We start from the raw sequence: 23,350 nt of genomic DNA, 5'->3' as shown, positions 1-23,350 counted from the left end.
GTCTTACAGGACCCTGGTCCTAACAGTGTTGTGATATGGATCCTGGTCTTAACAGTGTTGTCTTATAGGACCCTGGTCCTAACAGTGTTGTGATATGGATCCTGGTCCTAACAGTGTTGTCCTAAAGGACCCTGGTCCTAACAGTGTTGTGATATAGACCCTGGTCCTAACAGTGTTGTCCTATAGGACCCTGGTCCTAACAGTGTTGTGATATGGATCCTGGTCCTAACAGTGTTGTCCTAGAGGACCCTGGTCCTAATGGTGTTGTCTTATAGGACCCTGGTCCTAACAGTGTTGTCCTAGAGCACCCTGGTCCTAATGGTGTTGTCCTAAAGGACCCTGGTCCTAACAGTGTTGTCCTATAGGACCTGGTCCTAACAGTGTTGTCCTATAGGTCCCTGGTCCTAACAGTGTTGTCCTAAAGGACCCTGGTCCTAACAGTGTTGTCCTAAAGGACCCTGGTCCTAACAGTGTTGTCCTAGAGGACCCTGTTCTATAGTAGTGCACCGTGTGGTAATAAGGTGTGACTGAGAGGAGCTACTTAGCAGTTATACCACACAGCCCTCAGAGATACAGGTCAGCAACACACCCAGAGAGAAGTGTGTGTGTGTGTGTGTGTGTGTGTGTGTGTGTGTGTGTGTGTGTGTGTGTGTGTGTGTGTGTGTGTGTGTGTGTGTGTGTGTGTGTGTGTGTGTGTGTGTGTGTGTGTGTGTGTTTGTGTGTGCGATTGTGTGTGTGTGTGTGAGAGAGAGAGTGAGAGTGCGTGTGTTTGTGTGTGTGAATCATTGACTGTTAATGATATAATGAGTTATGTATTTCTCAGCTCAGGGTCATTCTCCTCTCCTCACCCCTCCTCACCCCCTCCTCTCCCCTCCTCACCCTAACAGACAGAGAGGGAGGAGGGAGGGAAGGAAGAGAGAGTACATGAAGTAGAGAAGTGGTTCTTACCCAACAGGTCGTTTTGAGGCATCCAATCCACCAACTTGGTATTGTTGCCTAGGTTACTGGGCGGAACCCCCGAGAACCTACAGTCAGACAGGGAAGGACAGAAAAAAGAGGTTAGACAGACAGAGAGGTAGATGGTTAGAGTGATGCCATGCGGTTTGATCTCTTACCCTACTGCTGGTTTCACTGTTCTACCTGATAACACACCTGGTGTCCCAGGTCTAAATCAGGCCCTGATTAGAGGGGAATCACCCACCTGGTGTCCCAGGTCTAAATCAGGCCCTGATTAGAGGGGAACAATGACTGGTGTCCCAGGTCTAAATCAGGCCCTGATTAGAGGGGAACAATGACTGGTGTCCCAGGTCTAAATCAGGCCCTGATTAGAGGGGAACAATGACTGGTGTCCCAGGTCTAAATCAGGCCCTGATTAGAGGGGAATCACCCACCTGGTGTCCCAGGTCTAAATCAGGCCCTGATTAGAGGGGAACAATGACTGGTGTCCCAGGTCTAAATCAGGCCCTGATTAGAGGGGAATCACCCACCTGGTGTCCCAGGTCTAAATCAGGCCCTGATTAGAGGGGAATCACCCACCTGGTGTCCCAGGTCTAAATCAGGCCCTGATTAGAGGGGAATCACCCACCTGGTGTCCCAGGTCTAAATCAGGCCCTGATTAGAGGGGAATCACCCACCTGGTGTCCCAGGTCTAAATCAGGCCCTGATTAGAGGGGAATCACCCACCTGGTGTCCCAGGTCTAAATCAGGCCCTGATTAGAGGGGAATCACCCACCTGGTGTCCCAGGTCTAAATCAGGCCCTGATTAGAGGGGAAGAATGACTGGTGTCCCAGGTCTAAATCAGGCCCTGATTAGAGGGGAATCACCCACCTGGTGTCCCAGGTCTAAATCAGGCCCTGATTAGAGGGAAGAATGAACATCCAGCAGTGGAACTTCCAGGTCCAGATTTGAATTGGAGTGCAATACAGAGAAGTACAATCAAGAACCCTTTCCACATTCTAGAATTGAATGGCAGTTGGAAAGAAGAGACTCTAGCACCCAGTGGTGTTCTAGAACCCAACGGTACTCTAGAACCCCACGGTGGTGTGGGTGAAGTTGCAAAGGTATCTGAACTAAATGACTACCGCCCCGTAACACTCACTTCTGTCATCAGGAAGTGCTTTGAGGGACTAGTCAAGGATCATATCACCTCCACCCTACCTGACACCCTTGACCCACTTCAATTTGCTTTCCGCCCCAATAGGTCCACAGATGACGCAATCGCAACCACACTACACACTGCCCTAACCCATCTGGACAAGAGGAATACCTATGTGAGAATGCTGTTCATTGACTACAGCTCGGCATTCAACACCATAGTACCCTCCAAGCTCATCATTAAGCTGGAGGCCCTGGGTCTCAACCCCGCACTGTGCAACTGGGTCCTGGACTTCCTGACGGGCCGCCCCCAAGGTGGTGAGGGTAGGTAACAACATCTCCACCCCTCTGATCCTCAACACTGGGGCCCCACAAGGGTGCATTCTCAGCCCCCTCCTGACTGTGTGACCATGCACGCCTCCAACTCAATGATCAAGTTTGCAGACAACGCTACAGTGGTAGGCCTGATCACCAACAATGATGAGACGGCCTACAGGGAGGAGGTGAGGGCCCTCGGAGTGTGGTGTCAGGAAAACAACCTCTCACTCAACGTCAACAGAACAAAGGAGATGATCGTGGACTTCAGGAAACAGCAGAGGGAACACCTTCCTATCCACATCGACGGGACAGCAGAGGGAACACCCTCCTATCCACATCGAGGGGACAGCAGAGGCAACACCCTCCTATCCACATCGATGGAACAGTAGTGGAGACGGTGGAAAGGTTTATGTTCCTCGGCGTCACGGACAAACTCAAATGGTCCACGCACACAGTCAGCGTGGTGAAGAAGGCGCAACAGCCCCAGAAGGCTGAAGAAATTTGGCTTGTCACCTAAAACCCTCACAAACTTCTAGAAGCACAAGCATTTCGCTACACTCGCTTATCATCTGCTAACCATGTGTATGTGACAAATAAAATTTGATTTGATTTGATTCGATTTGATTTGATGCACAATCGAGAGCATCCTGTCGGGCTGTATCACCGCCTGGTAGGGCAACTGCACCGCCCACAACCACAGGGCTCTCCAGAGGGTAGTGAGGTCTGCACAATGCATCACCGAGGGCTAAACTACCTGCCCCCCAGGACACCTACACCACCCGATCCACTGTCTGTTCACCCCGCTATCGTCCAGAAGGCGAGGTCAGTACAGGTGCCCAATAACATCTTCTAACCATGTGACCAATAACATCTGCTAACCATGTGACCAATAACATCTGCTAACCATGTGACCAATAACATCTGCTAACCATGTGTATGTTACCAATAACATCTGCTAACCATGTGTATGTTACCAATAACATCTGCTAATCATGTGACCAATAACATCTGCTAACCATGTGACCAATAACATCTGCTAACCATGTGACCAATAACATCTGCTAACCATGTGACCAATAACATCTGCTAGCCATGTGACCAATAACATCTGCTAACCATGTGACCAATAACATCTGCTAACCATGTGACCAATAACATCTGCTAACCATGTGACCAATAACATCTGCTAACCATGTGTATGTGACCAATAACATATGCTAACCACGTGTATGTGACCAATAACATCTGCTAACCACGTGTATGTGACCAATAACATCTGCTAAGCCTGTGTATGTGACCAATAACATCTGCTAACCACCTGTATGTGACCAATAACATCTGCTAACCATGTGACCCATAACCATCTGCTAACCATGTGTATGTGACCAATAACATCTGCTAACCATGTGTATGTGACCAATAACATCTGCTAACCATGTGACCATAAACATCTGCTAACCATGTGTATGTGACCATAACATCTGTTAACCATGTGACCAATAACATCTGCTAACCATGTGACCAATAACATCTGCTAACCATGTGACCATTAACATCTGCTAACCATGTGTATGTGACCATAACATCTGCTAACCCATGTGACCACTAACATCTGCTACCATGTGTATGTGACCAATAACATCTGCTAACCATGTGTATGTGACCAATAACATCTGCTAACCATGTATACGTGACCAATTAATTTGAAGTCCCTCCTGATTAAGGTCAGGATTGGGTAATCGTCTCTGATCCTAGATCTGTAGCTAGGGGGAAAGAGTATCTGATCCTAGATCTGTAGCTAGGGGGTAATAGTCTCTGATCCTAGATCTGTAGCTAGGGGGTAATAGTCTCTGATCCTAGATCTGTAGCTAGGGGGTAATAGTCCTCTGATCCTAGATCTGTAGCTAGGGGGAAAGTACACCCTGGAGAGGGTAAGAGTCTCTGCTACATGACTAAATGGCTTCAGTGTTTCTGACCTGAGAGATGCTGTGAGAAACTCCTCTGTCACTGCAGACACATTGGGACATTTGCATGCATTCATTATCTCCCTCTCTCTCCCTCTTCCTCCTCCTCCCCCTCCTCCACACTCCTTCTTCCCCCCTCAGCCCACAACAAACCCACAATTCACCAGGCAACCAATCAATGATACAATTCATGTTCCTCCCTCCCCTCCCTCCCCCCCTCTCTCTCTCTCTCTGTCTCTCTCTCTCTCTCTCAGTCTCTCTCTCCCCCTCCCTCTCTCATTGCCAAAATTGCCAAAGCAAGTGAGGTAGATAATATATAAAGTGAAATAAACAATAAAAATGAACAGTAAACATTACACATTCAGAAGTTTCAAAACAGTAAAGACATTACAAATGTCATATTATATATATATATATACAGTGTTTTAACAATGTACAAATGGCTAAAGGACACAAGATAAAATAAATAAGCATAAATATGGGTTGTATTTACAATGGTGTGTGTTCTTCACTGGTTGTCACAGGTCACAAATCTTGCTGCTGTGATGCACTGTGGAATTTCACCCAGTAGATATGGGAGTTTATCAAAATTGGATTTGTTTTCTAATTCTTTGTGGATCTGTGTAATCTGAGGGAAATATGTCTCTCTAATATGGTCATACATTTGCAGGAGGTTAGGAAGTGCAGCTCAGTTTCCACCTCATTTTGTGGGCAGTGAGCACATAGCCTGTCTTCTCTTGAGAGCCCATGTCTGCCTACGGCGGCCTTTCTCAATAGTAAGGCTATGCTCACTGAGTCTGCACATATTCAAAGCTTTCCTTAATTTTGGGTCAGTCACAGTGGTCAGGTATTCTGCCGCTGTGTACTCTCTGTGTAGGGCCAAATAGTTTGCTCAGTTTTTTTGTTAATTCTTTCCAATGTGTCAAGTAATATCTTTTTGTTTTCCCATGATTCTGTTTGTGTTTGTGAACAGAGCCCCAGGACCAGCTTGCTTGGGGGACTCTTCTCCAGGTTCATCTCTCTCTCTCTCTCTCTCTCTCTCTCTCTCTCTCTCTCTCTCTCCTCTCTCTCTCTCTCTCTCCTCTCTCTCTCTCTCTCCTCTCTCTCTCTCTCTCTCTCTCTCTCTCTCTCTCTCTCTCTCTCTCTCTCTCTCTCTCTCTCTCTCTCTCTCTCTCTCTCTCTCTCTCTCTCTCTCCTCTCTCTCTCTCTCTCTCTCTCTCTCTCTCTCTCTCTCTCCCCTCCTCTCTGTCTCTCTGTCTCTCTCTCTCTCTGGTAATGAATCCCCTGCTGCATCACTCACCTTCACTCATTAAAAAAACGACATGATAACACACACACACACACACACACACGGATATAGGAGGCAGTAACCACACAGCAGGTTTTTAGAACCATTGAGGGTTCCAATATAAACTCTCCTGATGACATCACAACACACCAGGGGTTCCATTCAAATCAAACTTTATTTGTCACATGCGTTGAATACAAGACCTTACTGTGAAATGCTTTACTTTACAAGCCCTTAACAATGCAGTTCAAGAATAGTTAAGAAAATATTTTCACAAATAAACTAAAGTAACAATTATGAGGTTACATACAGGAGGTACCGGTACTGAGTCAGTGTGTGGGGATACAGGTTAGAGGTAATTTGTACATGTAGGGTGAAGTCACTAGCAGTGTACTAAACAAATAGAGGGAGGGGTGGCCATTTGGTTAATTGTTCAGGAGTCTTATGGCTTGGGGGTAGAAGCTGTTCAGGAGTCTTATGGCTTGGGAGTAGAAGCTGTTCAGGAGTCTTATGGCTTGGGGGTAGAAGCTGTTCAGGAGTCTTATGGCTTGGGGGTAGAAGCTGTTCAGGAGTCTTATGGCTTGGGGGTAGAAGCTGTTAAGGAGCCTTTTGGTCCTAGACTTGGCACTCTGGTACCGCTTGCCGTGCGGTAGCAGAGAAAACAGTCTATAACTTGGGCGATTTTATGGGCTTTCCTCTGATACCGCCTATTATATAGGTCCTGGATGGCAGGAAGCTTGGCCCCAGTGATGTACTGGGCTGTATGCACTACCCTCTGTAGTGCCTTACGGTCAGATGCCGAGCAGTTTCCATACCAGGCGGTGATGCAACCGGTCAGGATGCTCTCGATGGTGCAGCTGTAGAACTTTTTGAGGATCTGGGGACCCATGCCAAATCTTTTCAGTCTCCTTAGGGGGAAAAGGTTTTGTCGTGCCCTCTTCACAACTGTCTTGGTGTGTTTGGACCATGATAGTTTGTTGGTGATGTGGACTCCAAGGAACTTGAAACTCTCAACTTGCTCCACTACCATCCCATCGATGTTAATAGGGGCCTGTTCGGCCCGCCATTTCCTGTAGTCCACGATCAGCTCCCTTGTCTTGCTCACATTGAGGGAGAGGTTGTTGTCCTGGCACCACACTGCCAGGTCTCTGACCTCCTCCCTATAGGCTGTGTCATCGTTGTCGGTGATCAGGCCTACCACTGTTGTGTTGTCAGCAAACGTAATGATGGTGTTGGAGTCGTGTTTGGCCACGCAGTCATGAGTGAATAGGGAATACAGAAGGGGACTAAGTACACACGCTTGAGGGGCCCCAGTGTTGAGGATCAGCGTGGCAGACATGTTGTTGCCTACCACCTGGGGGCAGCCCGTCAGGAAGTCTAGGACCCAGTTGCAGAGGGAGGTGTTTAGTTCCAGGGTCCTTAGCTTAGTGATGAGCTTCGTGGGCACTATGGTGTTGAACGCTGGGTCATCTGCGGATCTGTTGGGGCGGTATGCGAATTGGAGTGGGTCTAGGGTATCCGGGAGGAAGCTGTTGATGTGAGCCAAGACCAGCCTTTCAAAGCACTTCATGGCTTCCGACGTGACGGGGCGGTAATCATTTAGGCAGGTTACTTTAGCTTTCTTGAGCACAGGGACTATGGTGGAAACATGTAGGTATTACAGACTCGGCCAGGGAGATGTTGGAAATGTCAGTGAAAAGACACTTGACAGTTGGTCAGTGCTTTGAGTACATGTCCTGGTAATCCGTCTGGCCCCGCGGCTTTGTGAATGTTGACCTGTTTAATTGCTCACATCGGCTACTGAGACCACTGTCACACAGTCTTCCAGAACAGCTAGCGCTCTCGTGCATGCTTCAGTGTTGCTTGCCTCGAAGTGAGCATAAAAGGCATTTAACTCATCTGGTAGGTTCGCATCACTGGGCAGCTCGCGTCTGGGTTTCCCTTTGTAGTCTGTAATAGTTTTCAAGCCCTGCCATATCTGACGAGCATCAGAGCCAGTGTAATAGGATTCAATCTTAGTCCTGTATTGATGCTTTGCTTGTCTGATGGTTCGTCTGAGGGCATAGCGGGATTTCTTATAAGCGTCCGGATTAGTGTCCCGCTCCTTGAGAGCGGCAGATCTAGCCTTTAGCTCAGTTCGGATGTTTCCTGTAATCCATGGTTTCTGGTTGGGGTATGTACGTACAGTCACTGTGCGGACGACGTCGCCAATGTACTTATTGATGAAGCCGATGACTGAGGTGGAGTACTCCTCAATGCCATCGGAAGGATCCCGGAACATATTCCAGGCTGTGCGAGCAAAACAGTCCTGTATTGTAGCCTCCTCGTCATCTGACCACTTCCGTTTTGAGCAAGTCACTGGTACTTCCTGCTTTAGTTTTCGCTTGTAAGCAGGAATCAGCAGGATAAAATGATGGTCAGATTTGCCAGAAGGAGGGCGAGGGAGAGCTTTTTACACGTCTCTGTATGTGGAGTAAAGGTGGTCTAGTGTTTTCTGTCCTCTGGTTGCTTCTGGGTGAGCATTTTTTCTTTGCTTATGGCCTTATAGAGTTGGTTGAGAGCGGTCTTCGTGCCAGCATTGGTCTGTGGTGGTAAATAGAAGGCTACGAATAATATAGATGAGAACTTCCTTGGTAGATAGTGTTGGTCTACAGCTTATCATAAGGTACTCTACATCAGGTGAGGTATTGTAGTCTATATTTAATTTTACCTTTATTTAACCAAGCAAGTCAGTTAAGAACACATTCTTATTTTCAATGACGGCCTGGGAACAGTGGGTTAACTGCCTGTTCAGGGGCAGAATGACAGATTTGTACCTTGTCAGCTCGGGGGTTTGAACTCGCAACCTTCCGGTTACTAGTCCAACGCTCTAACCACTAGGCTACGCTAGAGTTCTGACCAGACATATTGTAGTCTATATAGGAAATAGGGGTTTGACTAGACATATTGTAGTCTATATAGGGAATAGGGTTCTGACCAGACACATTAGGTGTAGATGATAGAGAATATAGATGAACAGGGGGCTGTGACCAGCCTCACACTCCAGTACAGTAGGTGATAGAGAATATAGATGAACAGGGGGCTGTGACCAGCCTCACACTCCAGTACAGTAGGTGATAGAGAATATAGATGAACAGGGGGCCGTGACCAGCCTTACACGCCAGTACAGTAGGTGATAGAGAATATAGATGAACAGGGGGCTTTGACCAGCCTCACACTCCAGTACAGTAGGTGATAGATAGAGAATATAGATGAACAGGGGGCTGTGACCAGCCTCACACTCCAGTACAGTAGGTGATAGAGAATATAGATGAACAGGGGCTTTGACCAGCCTTACACTCCAGTATAGTAGGTGATAGAGAATATAGATGAACAGGGGGCTGTGACCAGCCTCACACTCCAGTACAGTAGGTGATAGATAGAGAATATAGATGAACAGGGGGCTGTGACCAGCCTCACACTCCAGTACAGTAGGTGATAGAGAATATAGATGAATAGGGGGCTGTGACCAGCCTTACACTCCAGTACAGTAGGTGATAGAGAATATAGATGAACAGGGGGCTGTGACCAGCCTCACACTCCAGTACAGTAGGTGATAGAGAATATAGATGAACAGGGGGCTGTGACCAGCCTTACACTCCAGTACAGTAGGTGATAGAGAATATAGATGAACAGGGGGCTGTGACCAGCCTCACACTCCAGTAAAGTAGGTGGCGGTGTATCCACCTTTCAGTTGGTTGCGATCCACCAATAGAAATGTAAAGAAGAAGAAGGACAGGTGAAAGCAATATGGTGGAAGTGGAACATCAGCTCAGAAATATAACACAGCCATCTTCAAATCAAAACCAACATGGTGGAAGCTGAACATTAGCTCAGAAATATAACACAGCCATCTTCAAATCAAAAGCAATATGGTGGAAGTGGAACATCAGCTCAGAAATATAACACAGCCATCTTCAAATTAAAAGCAATATGGTGGAAGCTGAACATCAGCTCAGAAATATAACACAGCCATCTTCAAATCAAATGTCATTTTATTTGGTGTCTACAATCAATGTGTTGATAGAACTTCAGTCGCGTTTTCCTCATATTATTGTTAACTGCTACAATAAAAGCAGCCTCAGGATATGTGGTTTCCAGTTTACATTGTAGTTCCTTGAGGGCCGTTGTGGTGTCGGCTTGAAGGGAATACACACGGCTGTGACAATAACTGAAGAGAATTCTCTTGGGAGGTAATACGGTCGGCATTTGATTGTGAGGGATTCTAGGTCAGGTGAACAAAAGGACTTGAGTTTCTGTATGTTATCACAATCACATCATGAGTAGTTAATAATGAAACATACACCCCCACCTTTCTTCTTCCCAGAGAGTTCTTTATTCCTGTCTGCACGATGAACTGATGAACTGAGAACCCAGCTGGCTGTATGGATAGGGACAGTATATCCGGAGAGAGCCATGATTCCCTGAAACAGAGGATATTACAGTCCTTGATCTCTCTCTGGAAGGAGATCCTCGCCCTGAGCTCGTCTACTTTATTGTCCAGAAACTGAACATTTGCGAGTAATATACTCAGAAGCGGTGAACGGTGTGCCCGCCTCCTGAGTCAGACTAGAAGTCAACTCCGAATACCTCTTCTCCGACGGCAGCGTCTTGGAGCAGACACTGGAATACGTTAAATTGCCCAGGGGGCAAAGGATCCAATTCGGGAAAGGCGTATTCCTGATTGTACGTAATATCACAAAAAAAACATTCTGGGCGAATAATGTAAGAAATAACTAAATACTGCCAAGTTGTGTAGGAGCTAGCAAAAGAGCTGTCATGTCTGTCTGTGCCATCTTGCTTTACCTTGAAGACTGTTTCTGGCTTCCAACTTTGTCGTATTTTGTATTTTTTGTTGTTGTTATTTCTTAAATGATTTGCTCAGAACATTTCTTGAATTATTACCTGCAACCCGAAAATAACTGTTGAATATTAGATTGGAGCCACTCACCAGCCACTCACCAGCATTTCAAACAGAAATGTGGCTGAATTGGATCCTTTGTTTGTGTCACACCCTGATCTGTTTCACCTGTCTTTGTGCTTGTCTCCATCCCCATCCAGGTGTCGCCCATCTTCCCCGTTATCCCCGGTGTATTTATACCTGTGTTCTCTGTTTGTTTTATCCCCCGTGCATCTCTGTTTGTCTGTTGCCAGTTTGTCTCGTCTACCAGCGTTTTTTCCTTTACTGTTTTTTTTGTTAGTTCCTGTTTTCTAGTTCTCCTGGTTTTTGACCATTCTGCCTGCCCTGACCCTGAGCCTGCCGACTATTCTGCCTGCCCTGACCCTGAGCCTGCCGACCATTCTGCCTGCCCTGACCCTGAGCCTGCCGACCATTCTGCCTGCCCTGACCCTGAGCCTGCCGACTATTCTATACCTCTTGACACTGGCCTGGATTACTGACCCCTGCCTGCCCTGACCCTGAGCCTGCCTGCCTGCCGTTGTCACGTTGCTATAAGGGATTGGGAGACAGGCGCAGGAATGCGCAATAGGGTTTTTTATTGACCCAAATTACAGCGTGCCGTGTGAAGGCACGGGGACGAAGACCAAACAAACACGTATTCAAAACACAGGGTTGAAACCCAAACAAAAGAGCACCTCGAATAAACACACGGGACGAAACCCGGAATCATCTGCACAGTACAAGTGGCAGGAAAGCCAGACCAACACAGCACAGGTACTCACACGACCAACGGACAATGTAACAATAACCGACGGTGAACCAAAGAGCACACTTATACAATTACTAATCCCTGGGAAAAAGGCAGCAGGTAACCAACAGTTCTGGAGGGAACTGTGACAGCCGTTCTGTACCTTACGGACTCTGGATTACTGACCTCCGCCTTTCACCAGTCATTTGACCCCTGAGTTGATCAGGCTGTTGATTGTGGCCTGTGGAATGTTGTCCCGCTCCTCTTTAATGGCTGTGTGAAGTTGATAGGATATTGTCGGGAACTGGAACACTCTGTCGTACATGTGAACAGATCCTTGCGATATGGGGCCATGTATTATCATGCTGAAACATGAGGTGATGGCGGCGGATGAATGGCACGACAATGGGCCTCAACATTGGGCCGTTTGCCCACATAACTCCATGCATCTCTCTCTCTCTCCCCCTCTCTCTCTCTCTCTCTCCCTCCCTCCCTCCCTCCCTCTCCCTCTCTCCCTCTCTTCCTCTGTCTCTCTCAGCTACATGTCTGTGGTGAATGGGGGACCGGTGGAAATCTTGGTAAATGATTAAACTAGATAAGATAGAATGGGTCACCATAATGACCCTTGGAATCACAAGCATTTTCACACACACACAGTATCAGTAAGAGTACTGGTCAATGATCACTGTGTCAACAGGAGTTCTGGTCCAGGATCAGTGTGTCAGTAGGAGTTCTGGTCCAGGATCAGTGTGTCAGTAGGAGTTCTGGTCAGGATCAGTGTGTCAGTAGGAGTTCTGGTCCCGTTCTGGTCCAGGATCAGTGTCAGCAGGAGTTCTGGTCCAGTTCTGGTCAGGATCAGTGTGTCAGTAGGAGTTCTGGTCCAGTTCTGGTTCAGGATCAGTGTCAGTAGGAGTTCTGGTCCAGTTCTGTGTCAGGATCAGTGTGTCAGTAGGAGGTCCAGTAATGGTCCAAGATCACTGTATAAATAGGGGTTCTGGTCTAGGATCAGTGTCAGTAGGAGTTCTGGTCCTGTTTCTGACTTTAACCAGTCTGTTTCTGACTTTAACCAGTCTGTTTCCAGTCTGACTTTAACCAGTCTGTTTCCAGTCTGACTTTAACCAGTCTGTTTCTGACTTTAACCAGTCTGTTTCTGGCTTTAACCAGTCTGTTTCCAGTCTGACTTTAACCAGTCTGTTTCTGGCTTTAACCAGTCTGTTTCCAGTCTGACTTTAACCAGTCTGTTTCTGACTTTAACCAGTCTGTTTCTGACTTTAACCAGTCTGTTTCAGGCTTTAACAAGTCTGTTTCCAGTCTGACTTTAACCAGTCTGTTTCTGACTTTAACCAGTCTGTTTCCAGTCTGACTTTAACCAGTCTGTTTCCAGTCTGACTTTAACCAGTCTGTTTCTGACTTTAACCAGTCTGTTTCTGGCTTTAACCAGTCTGTTTCTGGCTTTAACCAGTCTGTTTCCAGTCTGACTTTAACCAGTCTGTTTCTGGCTTTAACCAGTCTGTTTCTGGCTTCAACCAGTCTGTTTCTGACTTTAACCAGTCTGTTTCTAACTTTAACCAGTCTGTTTCCAGTCTGACTTTAACCAGTCTGTTTCTGGCTTTAACCAGTCTGTTTCTGGCTTTAACCAGTCTGTTTCAGGCTTTAACCAGTCTGTTTCCAGTCTGACTTTAACCAGTCTATTTCTGACTTTAACCAGTCTGTTTCTGACTTTAACCAGTCTGTTTCTGACTTTAACCAGTCTGTTTCTGACTTTAACCAGTCTGTTTCTGACTTTAACCAGTCTGTTTCTGGCTTTAACCAGTCTGTTTCTGACTTTAATCAGTCTGTTTCTAACTTTAACCAGTCTGTTTCAGGCTTTAACCAGTCTGTTTCCAGTCTGACTTTACCCAGTCTGTTTCTGACTTTAACCAGTCTGTTTCTGACTTTAACCAGTCTGTTTCAGGCTTTAACCAGTCTGTTTCCAGTCTGACTTTACCCAGTCTGTTTCTGACTTTAACCAGTCTGTTTCTGACTTTAACCAGTCTGTTTCTGACTTTAACCAGTCTGTTTCTGACGTTAACCAGTCTGTTTCTGACTTTAACCAGTCTGTTTCCAGTCTGACTTTAACCAGTCTGTTTCTGACTTTAACCAGTCTGTTTCCAGTCTGACTTTAACCAGTCTGTTTCTGACTTTAACCAGTCTGTTTCAGGCTTTTGGCCCATCTAACACCAGCACCACTGCTACATTATCAGAATGACGGCCCATCTAACACCAGCACCACTGCTCCATTATCAGAATGACGGCCCATCTAACACCAGCTCCATTATCAGAATGACGGCCCATCTAACACCAGCTCCATTATCAGAATGACGGCCCATCTAACACCAGCTCCACTGCTACATTATCAGAATGACGGCCCATCTAACACCAGCTCCATTATCAGAATGACGGCCCATCTAACACCAGCACCACTGCTCCATTATCAGAATGACGGCCCATCTAACACCAGCTCCACTGCTACATTATCAGAATGACGGCCCATCTAACACCAGCTCCACTCCTCCATTATCAGAATGACGGCCCATCTAACACCAGCTCCACTCCTCCATTATCAGAATGACGGCCCATCTAACACCAGCTCCATTATCAGAATGACGGCCCATCTAACACCAGCTCCACTCCTCCATTATCAGAATGACGGCCCATCTAACACCAGCTCCATTATCAGAATGACGGCCCATCTAACACCAGCTCCACTGCTCCATTATCAGAATGACGGCCCATCTAACACCAGCTCCACTGCTCCATTATCAGAATGACGGCCCATCTAACACCAGCTCCACTGCTCCATTATCAGAATGACGGCCCATCTAACACCAGCTCCACTCCTCCATTATCAGAATGACGGCCCATCTAACACCAGCTCCACTGCTACATTATCAGAATGACGGCCCATCTAACACCAGCTCCATTATCAGAATGACGGCCCATCTAACACCAGCTCCATTATCAGAATGACGGCCCATCTAACACCAGCTCCATTATCAGAATGACGGCCCATCTAACACCAGCTCCACTCCTCCATTATCAGAATGACGGCCCATCTAACACCAGCACCACTGCTACATTATCCAGAATGTTCTTCTGACAATATCTCACGTGACCCTCTGAAGAGGTCCACTGTGTTAAATCCTGCTACTCTGTTGCCCACCGAGGACCATGGCGAGCCGAACGACCGTGCTGCTCTGGTGGAGCTTGTATCTAAAACCAAGGATGGATTTAACCGATGTCCCTTTTGCAAAATGCAAATGTGGAACTGTTTGTAGATGGCTCTGCTCAGCGTTCTGAGAAGGGAGAACCACGTATGTAACCACGGTTACTACTGCCTCAACCACACTGGAAAGTGCTGAATTACCTTTCCGCCCAAGCAGCAGAACTCTTTGCACGTTAGCTAAAGGCCAGTCTGCTACTATCTATACAGATAGCAGATATGCCTTTGGTGTGGTACATGATTTGGGTACTCTGTGGAAACAGCGTGGCTTCCTGACCTCCTCTGGTCAGACAATCTCTCATTTAAAACTTGTTCATAACTTGCTAAAGGCTATTTGGCTCCCTTCTGAAGTTGCTGTTTGTAAGTGCATCGCTCATTGCTAACTCTTAAAAAGTAGTTGATTTTGTAAATACATTTTGGTTTGCACCTGGGTTTTCTGTGTTCGCTGAACAATTTTGTTCAAAATGTGTGATTTGTTTGACTAACAACATGAAGAAGAGGAGAGGAAGAGGGATTCCCACTGTCCACTCATCTGACCCCTGAAGGACCATTTGATGGATTTGATTATTTATCTCCTTGTCAGGGTTACAAATATTGTCTGGTGATAGTGGATGCCTTCTCCAATGGGGTAGAGGCGTTCCCCTGTTGACATTCCACTGCTATGGCTATGGGGCAGAAGGGTAGCCTAGCGACAGGTAGCCTAGCGACAGGTAGCCTAGCGACAGGTAGCCTAGTGGTCAGAGCGTTGGACTTGTAATCAAAAAGGTTGCTAGATCGAGTCCCCCGAGCTGACAAGGTAAAAACCTGTCGTTCTGCCCCCTGAACAAGGCAGTTAACCCACTTTTCCTAGACCAGTTAACCCACTGTTCCTAGACCAGTTAACCCACTGTTCCACTGTTCCTAGACCAGTTAACCCACTGTTCCTAGACCATTTAACCCACTGTTCCTAGACCAGTTAACCCACTGTTCCACTGTTCCTAGACCAGTTAACCCACTGTTCCTAGACCAGTTAACCCACTGTTCCTAGACCAGTTAACCCACTGTTCCGAGACCAGTTAACCCACTGTTCCACTGTTCCTAGATCAGTTTACCCACTGTTCCTAGACCAGTTAACCCACTGTTCTTAGACCAGTTAACCCACTGTTCCACTGTTCCTAGATCAGTTTACCCACTGTTCCTAGACCAGTTAACCCACTGTTCCTAGACCAGTTAACCCACTGTTCCTAGACCAGTTAACCCACTGTTCCTAGACCAGTTAACCCACTGTTCCTAGACCAGTTAACCCACTGTTCCTAGACCAGTTAACCCACTGTTCCTAGACCAGTTAACCCACTGTTCCTAGACCGTCATTGAAAATAATAATTTGTTCTTAACTGACTTGCCTGGTTAAATCAAATGGCAGTGGGCAAGGATCTCCTGAGAGAGATACATCCCAAGGTGGGGGTTACCAAACTGACATTTACTCCTGAGGTGCCGACCTGTTGCACCCTCTACAACCAAATCAAATCCTAAACCCTATTGAGCATCTGTGGGGCATCCTCAAATGGAAGGTGGAGGAGTGCAAGGTCTCTAACATCCAACAGCTCAGTGATGTCGTCATGGAAGAGGACTCCAGTGGCAACCTGTGAAGCTCTGGTGAACTCCATGCCCAAGAGGGTTAAGGCAGTGCTGGAAAATGATGATGGCCACACAAAATATTGACACTTTGGGACCAATTTGGACATGAATGGCTGTGTGTTGAGTTATTTTAAGGGGACAGCAAATGTACACTGTTATACAAGCTGATGGTAACCCCCACCTTGGGATGGATCTCACTACTTTACATTGTAGCAAAGTGTAATTTCTTCAGTGTTGTCACATGAAAAGATATACTCAAATATTTACAAAAATGTGAGGGGTGTACTCACTTTTGTGATATACTGTAGATCCTGTGTACAAGAACCGGTTCTGATCCAACCCTGACAAACCCCAATCAGAACCTGTTCTGATCCAACCCCGACGAACCCCAATCAGAACCTGTCCTGATCCAACCCAAGGAATATTTCCAAACCACAAATAATGAATCCCCTGTGGGAATGTCAACATGTGTTAATCCTAGTGTCTTCCCAATAGGAAGTAGCTGGAAGAATGGAACATGAAGCTCTGGAAACCCCATTAGACTGAGGGTGGGGCACAACATTGTTGACGCGGAAAACTGACAATCGTTCTCCTCATCGATTTGGCACGGGCAACATTTACTGATTGGATCTGTGGTGATCAAGCCCGTCTCTACCTACCAACACATTGGACAGGGTGCTGTATTTTCGGTAACCTAAACATCTCCCTTGTGGTAATGCATAAAACTAGCTCCTCCACTCCAAGCAGGTTACGACGAATTAAGAGAGGCATCTCGCAATCCCAATGATGTCCCCAGTGACTCGTGACGATCCTCAAAATTGCCCGTGGGTTAATCCCCTGGTATGGGGCATCGGAGAACGCACATGAGTTGGATCGGTTAGGATATCATTTGGAATCCATGGTAAATTTAACCACTTCAGGGTTTTCAATTATAAGACCAGAGTTGCAAATTGAATATCAGAAAGAGAAGAATACAGGAGGGATCATTGTCTTCATATGTGAATGTGTCTTTACCTATTCTAAACTATGTGTCTTTACCTATTCTAAACCATGTGAATGTGTCTTTACCTATTCTAAACTATGTGTCTTTACCTATTCTAACCCATGTGAATGTGTCTTTACCTATTCTAAACCATGTGAATGTGTCTGTACCTATTCTAAACCATGTGAATGTGTCTGTACCTATTCTAACCCATGTGAATGTGTCTTTACCTATTCTAAACCATGTGAATGTGTCTTTACCTATTCTAAACCATGTGTCTTTACCTATTCTAAACCATGTGAATGTGTCTTTACCTATTCTAAACCATGTGAATGTGTCTTTACCTATTCTAAACCATGTGTCTTTACCTATTCTAAACCATGTGGATGTGTCTTTACCTATTCTAAACCATGTGTCTTTACCTATTCTAAACCATGTGAATGTGTCTTTACCTATTCTAACCCATGTGAATGTGTCTTTACCTATTCTAAACCATGTGAATGTGTCTTTACCTATTCTAAACCATGTGAATGTGTCTGTACCTATTCTAAACCATGTGAATGTGTCTTTACCTATTCTAAACCATGTGAATGTGTCTTTACCTATTCTAAACCATGTGTCTTTACCTATTCTAAACCAGGTGAATGTGTCTTTACCTATTCTAAACCATGTGAATGTGTCTGTACCTATTCTAAACCATGTGAATGTGTCTTTACCTATTCTAAACCATGTGAATGTGTCTGTACCTATTCTAAACCATGTGAATGTGTCTTTACCTATTCTAACCCATGTGAATGTGTCTTTACCTATTCTAAACCATGTGAATGTGTCTTTACCTATTCTAAACCATGTGTCTTTACCTATTCTAAACCATGTGAATGTGTCTTTACCTATTCTAACCCATGTGAATGTGTCTTTACCTATTCTAAACCATGTGAATGTGTCTGTACCTATTCTAAACCATGTGAATGTGTCTTTACCTATTCTAAACCATGTGAATGTGTCTTTACCTATTCTAAACCATGTGAATGTGTCTTTACCTATTCTAAACCATGTGAATGTGTCTTTACCTATTCTAAACCATGTGAATGTGTCTTTACCTATTCTAAACCATGTGTCTTTACCTATTCTAAACAATGTGAATGTGTCTGTACCTATTCTAAACCATGTGGATGTGTCTTTACCTATTCTAAACCATGTGTCTTTATCTATTCTAAACTATGTGAATGTGTCTTTACCTATTCTAAACCATGTGGACGTGTCTTTACCTATTCTAAACCATGTGAATGTGTCTTTACCTATTCTAAACTATGTGTCTTTACCTATTCTAAACCATGTGAATGTGTCTTTACCTATTCTAAACCATGTGAATGTGTCTTTACCTATTCTAAACCACGTGAATGTGTCTTTACCTATTCTAAACCATGTGAATGTGTCTGTACCTACTCTAAACCATGTGAATGTGTCTTTACCTATTCTAAACCATGTGAATGTGTCTTTACCTATTCTAAACCATGTGAATGTGTCTTTACCTATTCTAAACCATGTGAATGTGTCTTTACCTATTCTAAACCATGTGAATGTGTCTTTACCTATTCTAAACCATGTGTCTTTACCTATTCTAAACCATGTGTCTTTATCTATTCTAAACCATGTGAATGTGTCTTTACCTATTCTAAACCATGTGAATGTGTCTTTACCTATTCTAAACTATTTGAATGTGTCTTTACCTATTCTAAACCATGTGAATGTGTCTGTACCTATTCTAACCCATGTGAATGGGTCTTTACCTATTCTAAACCATGTGAATGTGTCTTTACCTATTCTAAACCATGTGTCTTTACCTATTCTAAACCATGTGAATGTGTCTTTACCTATTCTAAACCATGTGAATGTGTCTTTACCTATTCTAAACCATGTGAATGTGTCTGTACCTATCCTAAACCATGTGGATGTGTCTGTACCTATTCTAAACCATGTGAATGTGTCTGTACCTATCCTAAACCATGTGAATGTGTCTTTACCTATTCTAAACCATGTGAATGTGTCTTTACCTATTCTAAACCATGTGAATGTGTCTGTACCTATCCTAAACCATGTGGATGTGTCTTTACCTATTCTAAACCATGTGAATGTGTCTTTACCTATTCTAACCCATGTGAATGTGTCTTTACCTATTCTAAACCATGTGAATGTGTCTTTACCTATTCTAAACCATGTGTCTTTACCTATTCTAAACCATGTGATTGTGTCTTTACCTATTCTAACCCATGTGAATGTGTCTTTACCTATTCTAAACCATGTGGATGTGTCTTTACCTATTCTAAACCATGTGAATGTGTCTGTACCTATCCTAAACCATGTGGATGTGTCTTTACCTATTCTAAACCATGTGGATGTGTCTTTACCTATTCTAAACCATGTGGACGTGTCTTTACCTATTCTAGACCATGTGTCTTTACCTATTCTAAACCATGTGAATGTGTCTTTACCTATTCTAAACCATGTGGATGTGTCTTTACCTATTCTAAACCATGTGAATGTGTCTTTACCTATTCTAAACCATGTGGATGTGTCTTTACCTATTCTAAACCATGTGTCTTTACCTATTCTAAACCATGTGAATGTGTCTTTACCTATTCTAAACCATGTGAATGTGTCTTTACCTATTCTAACCCATGTAAATGTGTCTTTACCTATTCTAAACCATGTGTCTGTACCTATTCTAAACCATGTGTCTTTACCTATTCTAAACCAGGTGAATGTGTCTTTACCTATTCTAAACCATGTGAATGTGTCTTTACCTATTCTAAACCATGTGTCTTTACCTATTCTAAACCAGGTGAATGTGTCTTTACCTATTCTAAACCATGTGAATGTGTCTGTACCTATTCTAAACCATGTGAATGTGTCTTTACCTATTCTAAACCATGTGAATGTGTCTGTACCTATTCTAAACCATGTGAATGTGTCTTTACCTATTCTAACCCATGTGAATGTGTCTTTACCTATTCTAAACCATGTGAATGTGTCTTTACCTATTCTAAACCATGTGTCTTTACCTATTCTAAACCATGTGAATGTGTCTTTACCTATTCTAACCCATGTGAATGTGTCTTTACCTATTCTAAACCATGTGAATGTGTCTGTACCTATTCTAAACCATGTGAATGTGTCTTTACCTATTATAAACCATGTGAATGTGTCTTTACCTATTCTAAACCATGTGAATGTGTCTTTACCTATTCTAAACCATGTGAATGTGTCTTTACCTATTCTAAACCATGTGAATGTGTCTTTACCTATTCTAAACCATGTGTCTTTACCTATTCTAAACAATGTGAATGTGTCTGTACCTATTCTAAACCATGTGGATGTGTCTTTACCTATTCTAAACCATGTGTCTTTATCTATTCTAAACTATGTGAATGTGTCTTTACCTATTCTAAACCATGTGGACGTGTCTTTACCTATTCTAAACCATGTGAATGTGTCTTTACCTATTCTAAACTATGTGTCTTTACCTATTCTAAACCATGTGAATGTGTCTTTACCTATTCTAAACCATGTGAATGTGTCTTTACCTATTCTAAACCACGTGAATGTGTCTTTACCTATTCTAAACCATGTGAATGTGTCTGTACCTACTCTAAACCATGTGAATGTGTCTTTACCTATTCTAAACCATGTGAATGTGTCTTTACCTATTCTAAACCATGTGAATGTGTCTTTACCTATTCTAAACCATGTGAATGTGTCTTTACCTATTCTAAACCATGTGAATGTGTCTTTACCTATTCTAAACCATGTGTCTTTACCTATTCTAAACCATGTGTCTTTATCTATTCTAAACCATGTGAATGTGTCTTTACCTATTCTAAACCATGTGAATGTGTCTTTACCTATTCTAAACTATTTGAATGTGTCTTTACCTATTCTAAACCATGTGAATGTGTCTGTACCTATTCTAACCCATGTGAATGTGTCTTTACCTATTCTAAACCATGTGAATGTGTCTTTACCTATTCTAAACCATGTGTCTTTACCTATTCTAAACCATGTGAATGTGTCTTTACCTATTCTAAACCATGTGAATGTGTCTTTACCTATTCTAAACCATGTGAATGTGTCTGTACCTATCCTAAACCATGTGGATGTGTCTGTACCTATTCTAAACCATGTGAATGTGTCTGTACCTATCCTAAACCATGTGAATGTGTCTTTACCTATTCTAAACCATGTGAATGTGTCTTTACCTATTCTAAACCATGTGAATGTGTCTGTACCTATCCTAAACCATGTGGATGTGTCTTTACCTATTCTAAACCATGTGAATGTGTCTTTACCTATTCTAACCCATGTGAATGTGTCTTTACCTATTCTAAACCATGTGAATGTGTCTTTACCTATTCTAAACCATGTGTCTTTACCTATTCTAAACCATGTGATTGTGTCTTTACCTATTCTAACCCATGTGAATGTGTCTTTACCTATTCTAAACCATGTGGATGTGTCTTTACCTATTCTAAACCATGTGAATGTGTCTGTACCTATCCTAAACCATGTGGATGTGTCTTTACCTATTCTAAACCATGTGGATGTGTCTTTACCTATTCTAAACCATGTGGACGTGTCTTTACCTATTCTAGACCATGTGTCTTTACCTATTCTAAACCATGTGAATGTGTCTTTACCTATTCTAAACCATGTGGATGTGTCTTTACCTATTCTAAACCATGTGAATGTGTCTTTACCTATTCTAAACCATGTGGATGTGTCTTTACCTATTCTAAACCATGTGTCTTTACCTATTCTAAACCATGTGAATGTGTCTTTACCTATTCTAAACCATGTGAATGTGTCTTTACCTATTCTAACCCATGTGAATGTGTCTTTACCTATTCTAAACCATGTGTCTGTACCTATTCTAAACCATGTGTCTTTACCTATCCTAAACCATGTGAAGGGATGGCGTGATTATTGGGGAACCAATTACTTATCTCCACAATGTCTGTGCGCCAGTCACTCCCTCCTTTGGTCTTGGGGGAGATGAGGTTTGAGACAAGATGTGTGTGGTAGTGTCTGGAACCACTGTATATCCTCTCTGATGCACCTATCCTGGGGCAGTATATGACCTAGAGGCTCACTCCCCTCACTGTGATGTGTGTGGTAGTGTCTGGAACCATTGTATGTCCTCTCTGATGTTACACCTATCCTGGGGTAGTGTATGACCTAGAGGCTCACTCCCCCCAGTGAGCTTGTCCAGGAGAGGGGTCAAGAAGGGGTTTTACTGGAGATCTGGAGTTGACAATTGATTTATGCCATAGACTGAGTTGGTGTTTCTGTGCTAAAGAAGTACCAGGGACGAGATCGGAGCCTCGTCTTAGGGGCCAAACTGAACAATAAAAACAGTCTTCATAGCAAATGCTATCGGTCTGCGTGATACTCCTTCCTCATTTATCAAGTCCCACCTTGTGATCCATTCCACACGTCTGTTGTTTGTCATGTAGACTGAGGGGTGGATCTTTGCTATAAAATATTTTTTGTAGCCTTTGTGTCGTGGCTCTCAAGGAATCATCTGAGGGTGGTTCGTCGACCAGCCAATCGCTACTGCAGAGCTCTCACCAATAAAGATTCTGTTTAAGCATAACTACGACTTGTGTGATACGTTTGTCTCTCCTCATTTGATAATACAGAAATTAACCACCACATCCATTGCAGTATATAATTCAACTTGTCAACACTGGAGATAGTAGGTAAGGTGCTGGGGCCATTTTAGTGCCCACAAGAGCAGAGGTCGTTTATCATTCAGCCATTTTACCCCACCCACCTGGCTGATGGTGCGACCCCTGGCAGCCATTTTGTGTCCTCTCCCTCCTAGTTGCAGTGGGAATGGATGAGTTCCTGTCCAACTAGATGCCCAAGTGTTGATTTGCATCAACCAATGGTTGTGTGACCAGTTATGTATACCTATCCAGGTGCTGTAAGATTTAGCAGGAGTCTGCAATATAGTCGGGGAGGAACTCGACCAATGTGATTTAGCAGCCATGTTGTGTCCTCCCCCTTCCCAGTTGCAGTGGAAGGGAATGTGAATTAGCAGCCATGTTGTGTCCTCCCCATTCCCAGTTGCAGTGGAA

General features: G+C 44.2%; 1 protein-coding gene across 2 annotated transcripts in view; it reads right to left on the bottom strand.

Moving 5' to 3' along the window:
- Positions 1-865: 865 nt before the first annotated feature.
- Positions 866-23,350, bottom strand: part of LOC116372071 (2-hydroxyacylsphingosine 1-beta-galactosyltransferase-like) — a 75,812-nt gene continuing 53,327 nt past the window's right edge. For both annotated transcript variants that reach the window (XM_031821150.1, XM_031821149.1), the window contains one exon: positions 866-1,025. In XM_031821150.1, coding sequence (XP_031677010.1) covers positions 881-1,025 — 145 coding nt within the window. In that variant the 3' untranslated portion in view covers positions 866-880. The remainder of the gene's footprint in view (positions 1,026-23,350) is intronic.

The sequence above is a fragment of the Oncorhynchus kisutch genome, unplaced genomic scaffold (genome assembly GCF_002021735.2).
Source record: "Oncorhynchus kisutch isolate 150728-3 unplaced genomic scaffold, Okis_V2 scaffold3885, whole genome shotgun sequence".
Lineage (NCBI taxonomy): Eukaryota > Metazoa > Chordata > Actinopteri > Salmoniformes > Salmonidae > Oncorhynchus > Oncorhynchus kisutch.
The sequence above is the reverse complement of the archived record's forward strand: the minus strand, read 5'-3'. Positions and strand labels throughout refer to the sequence as shown.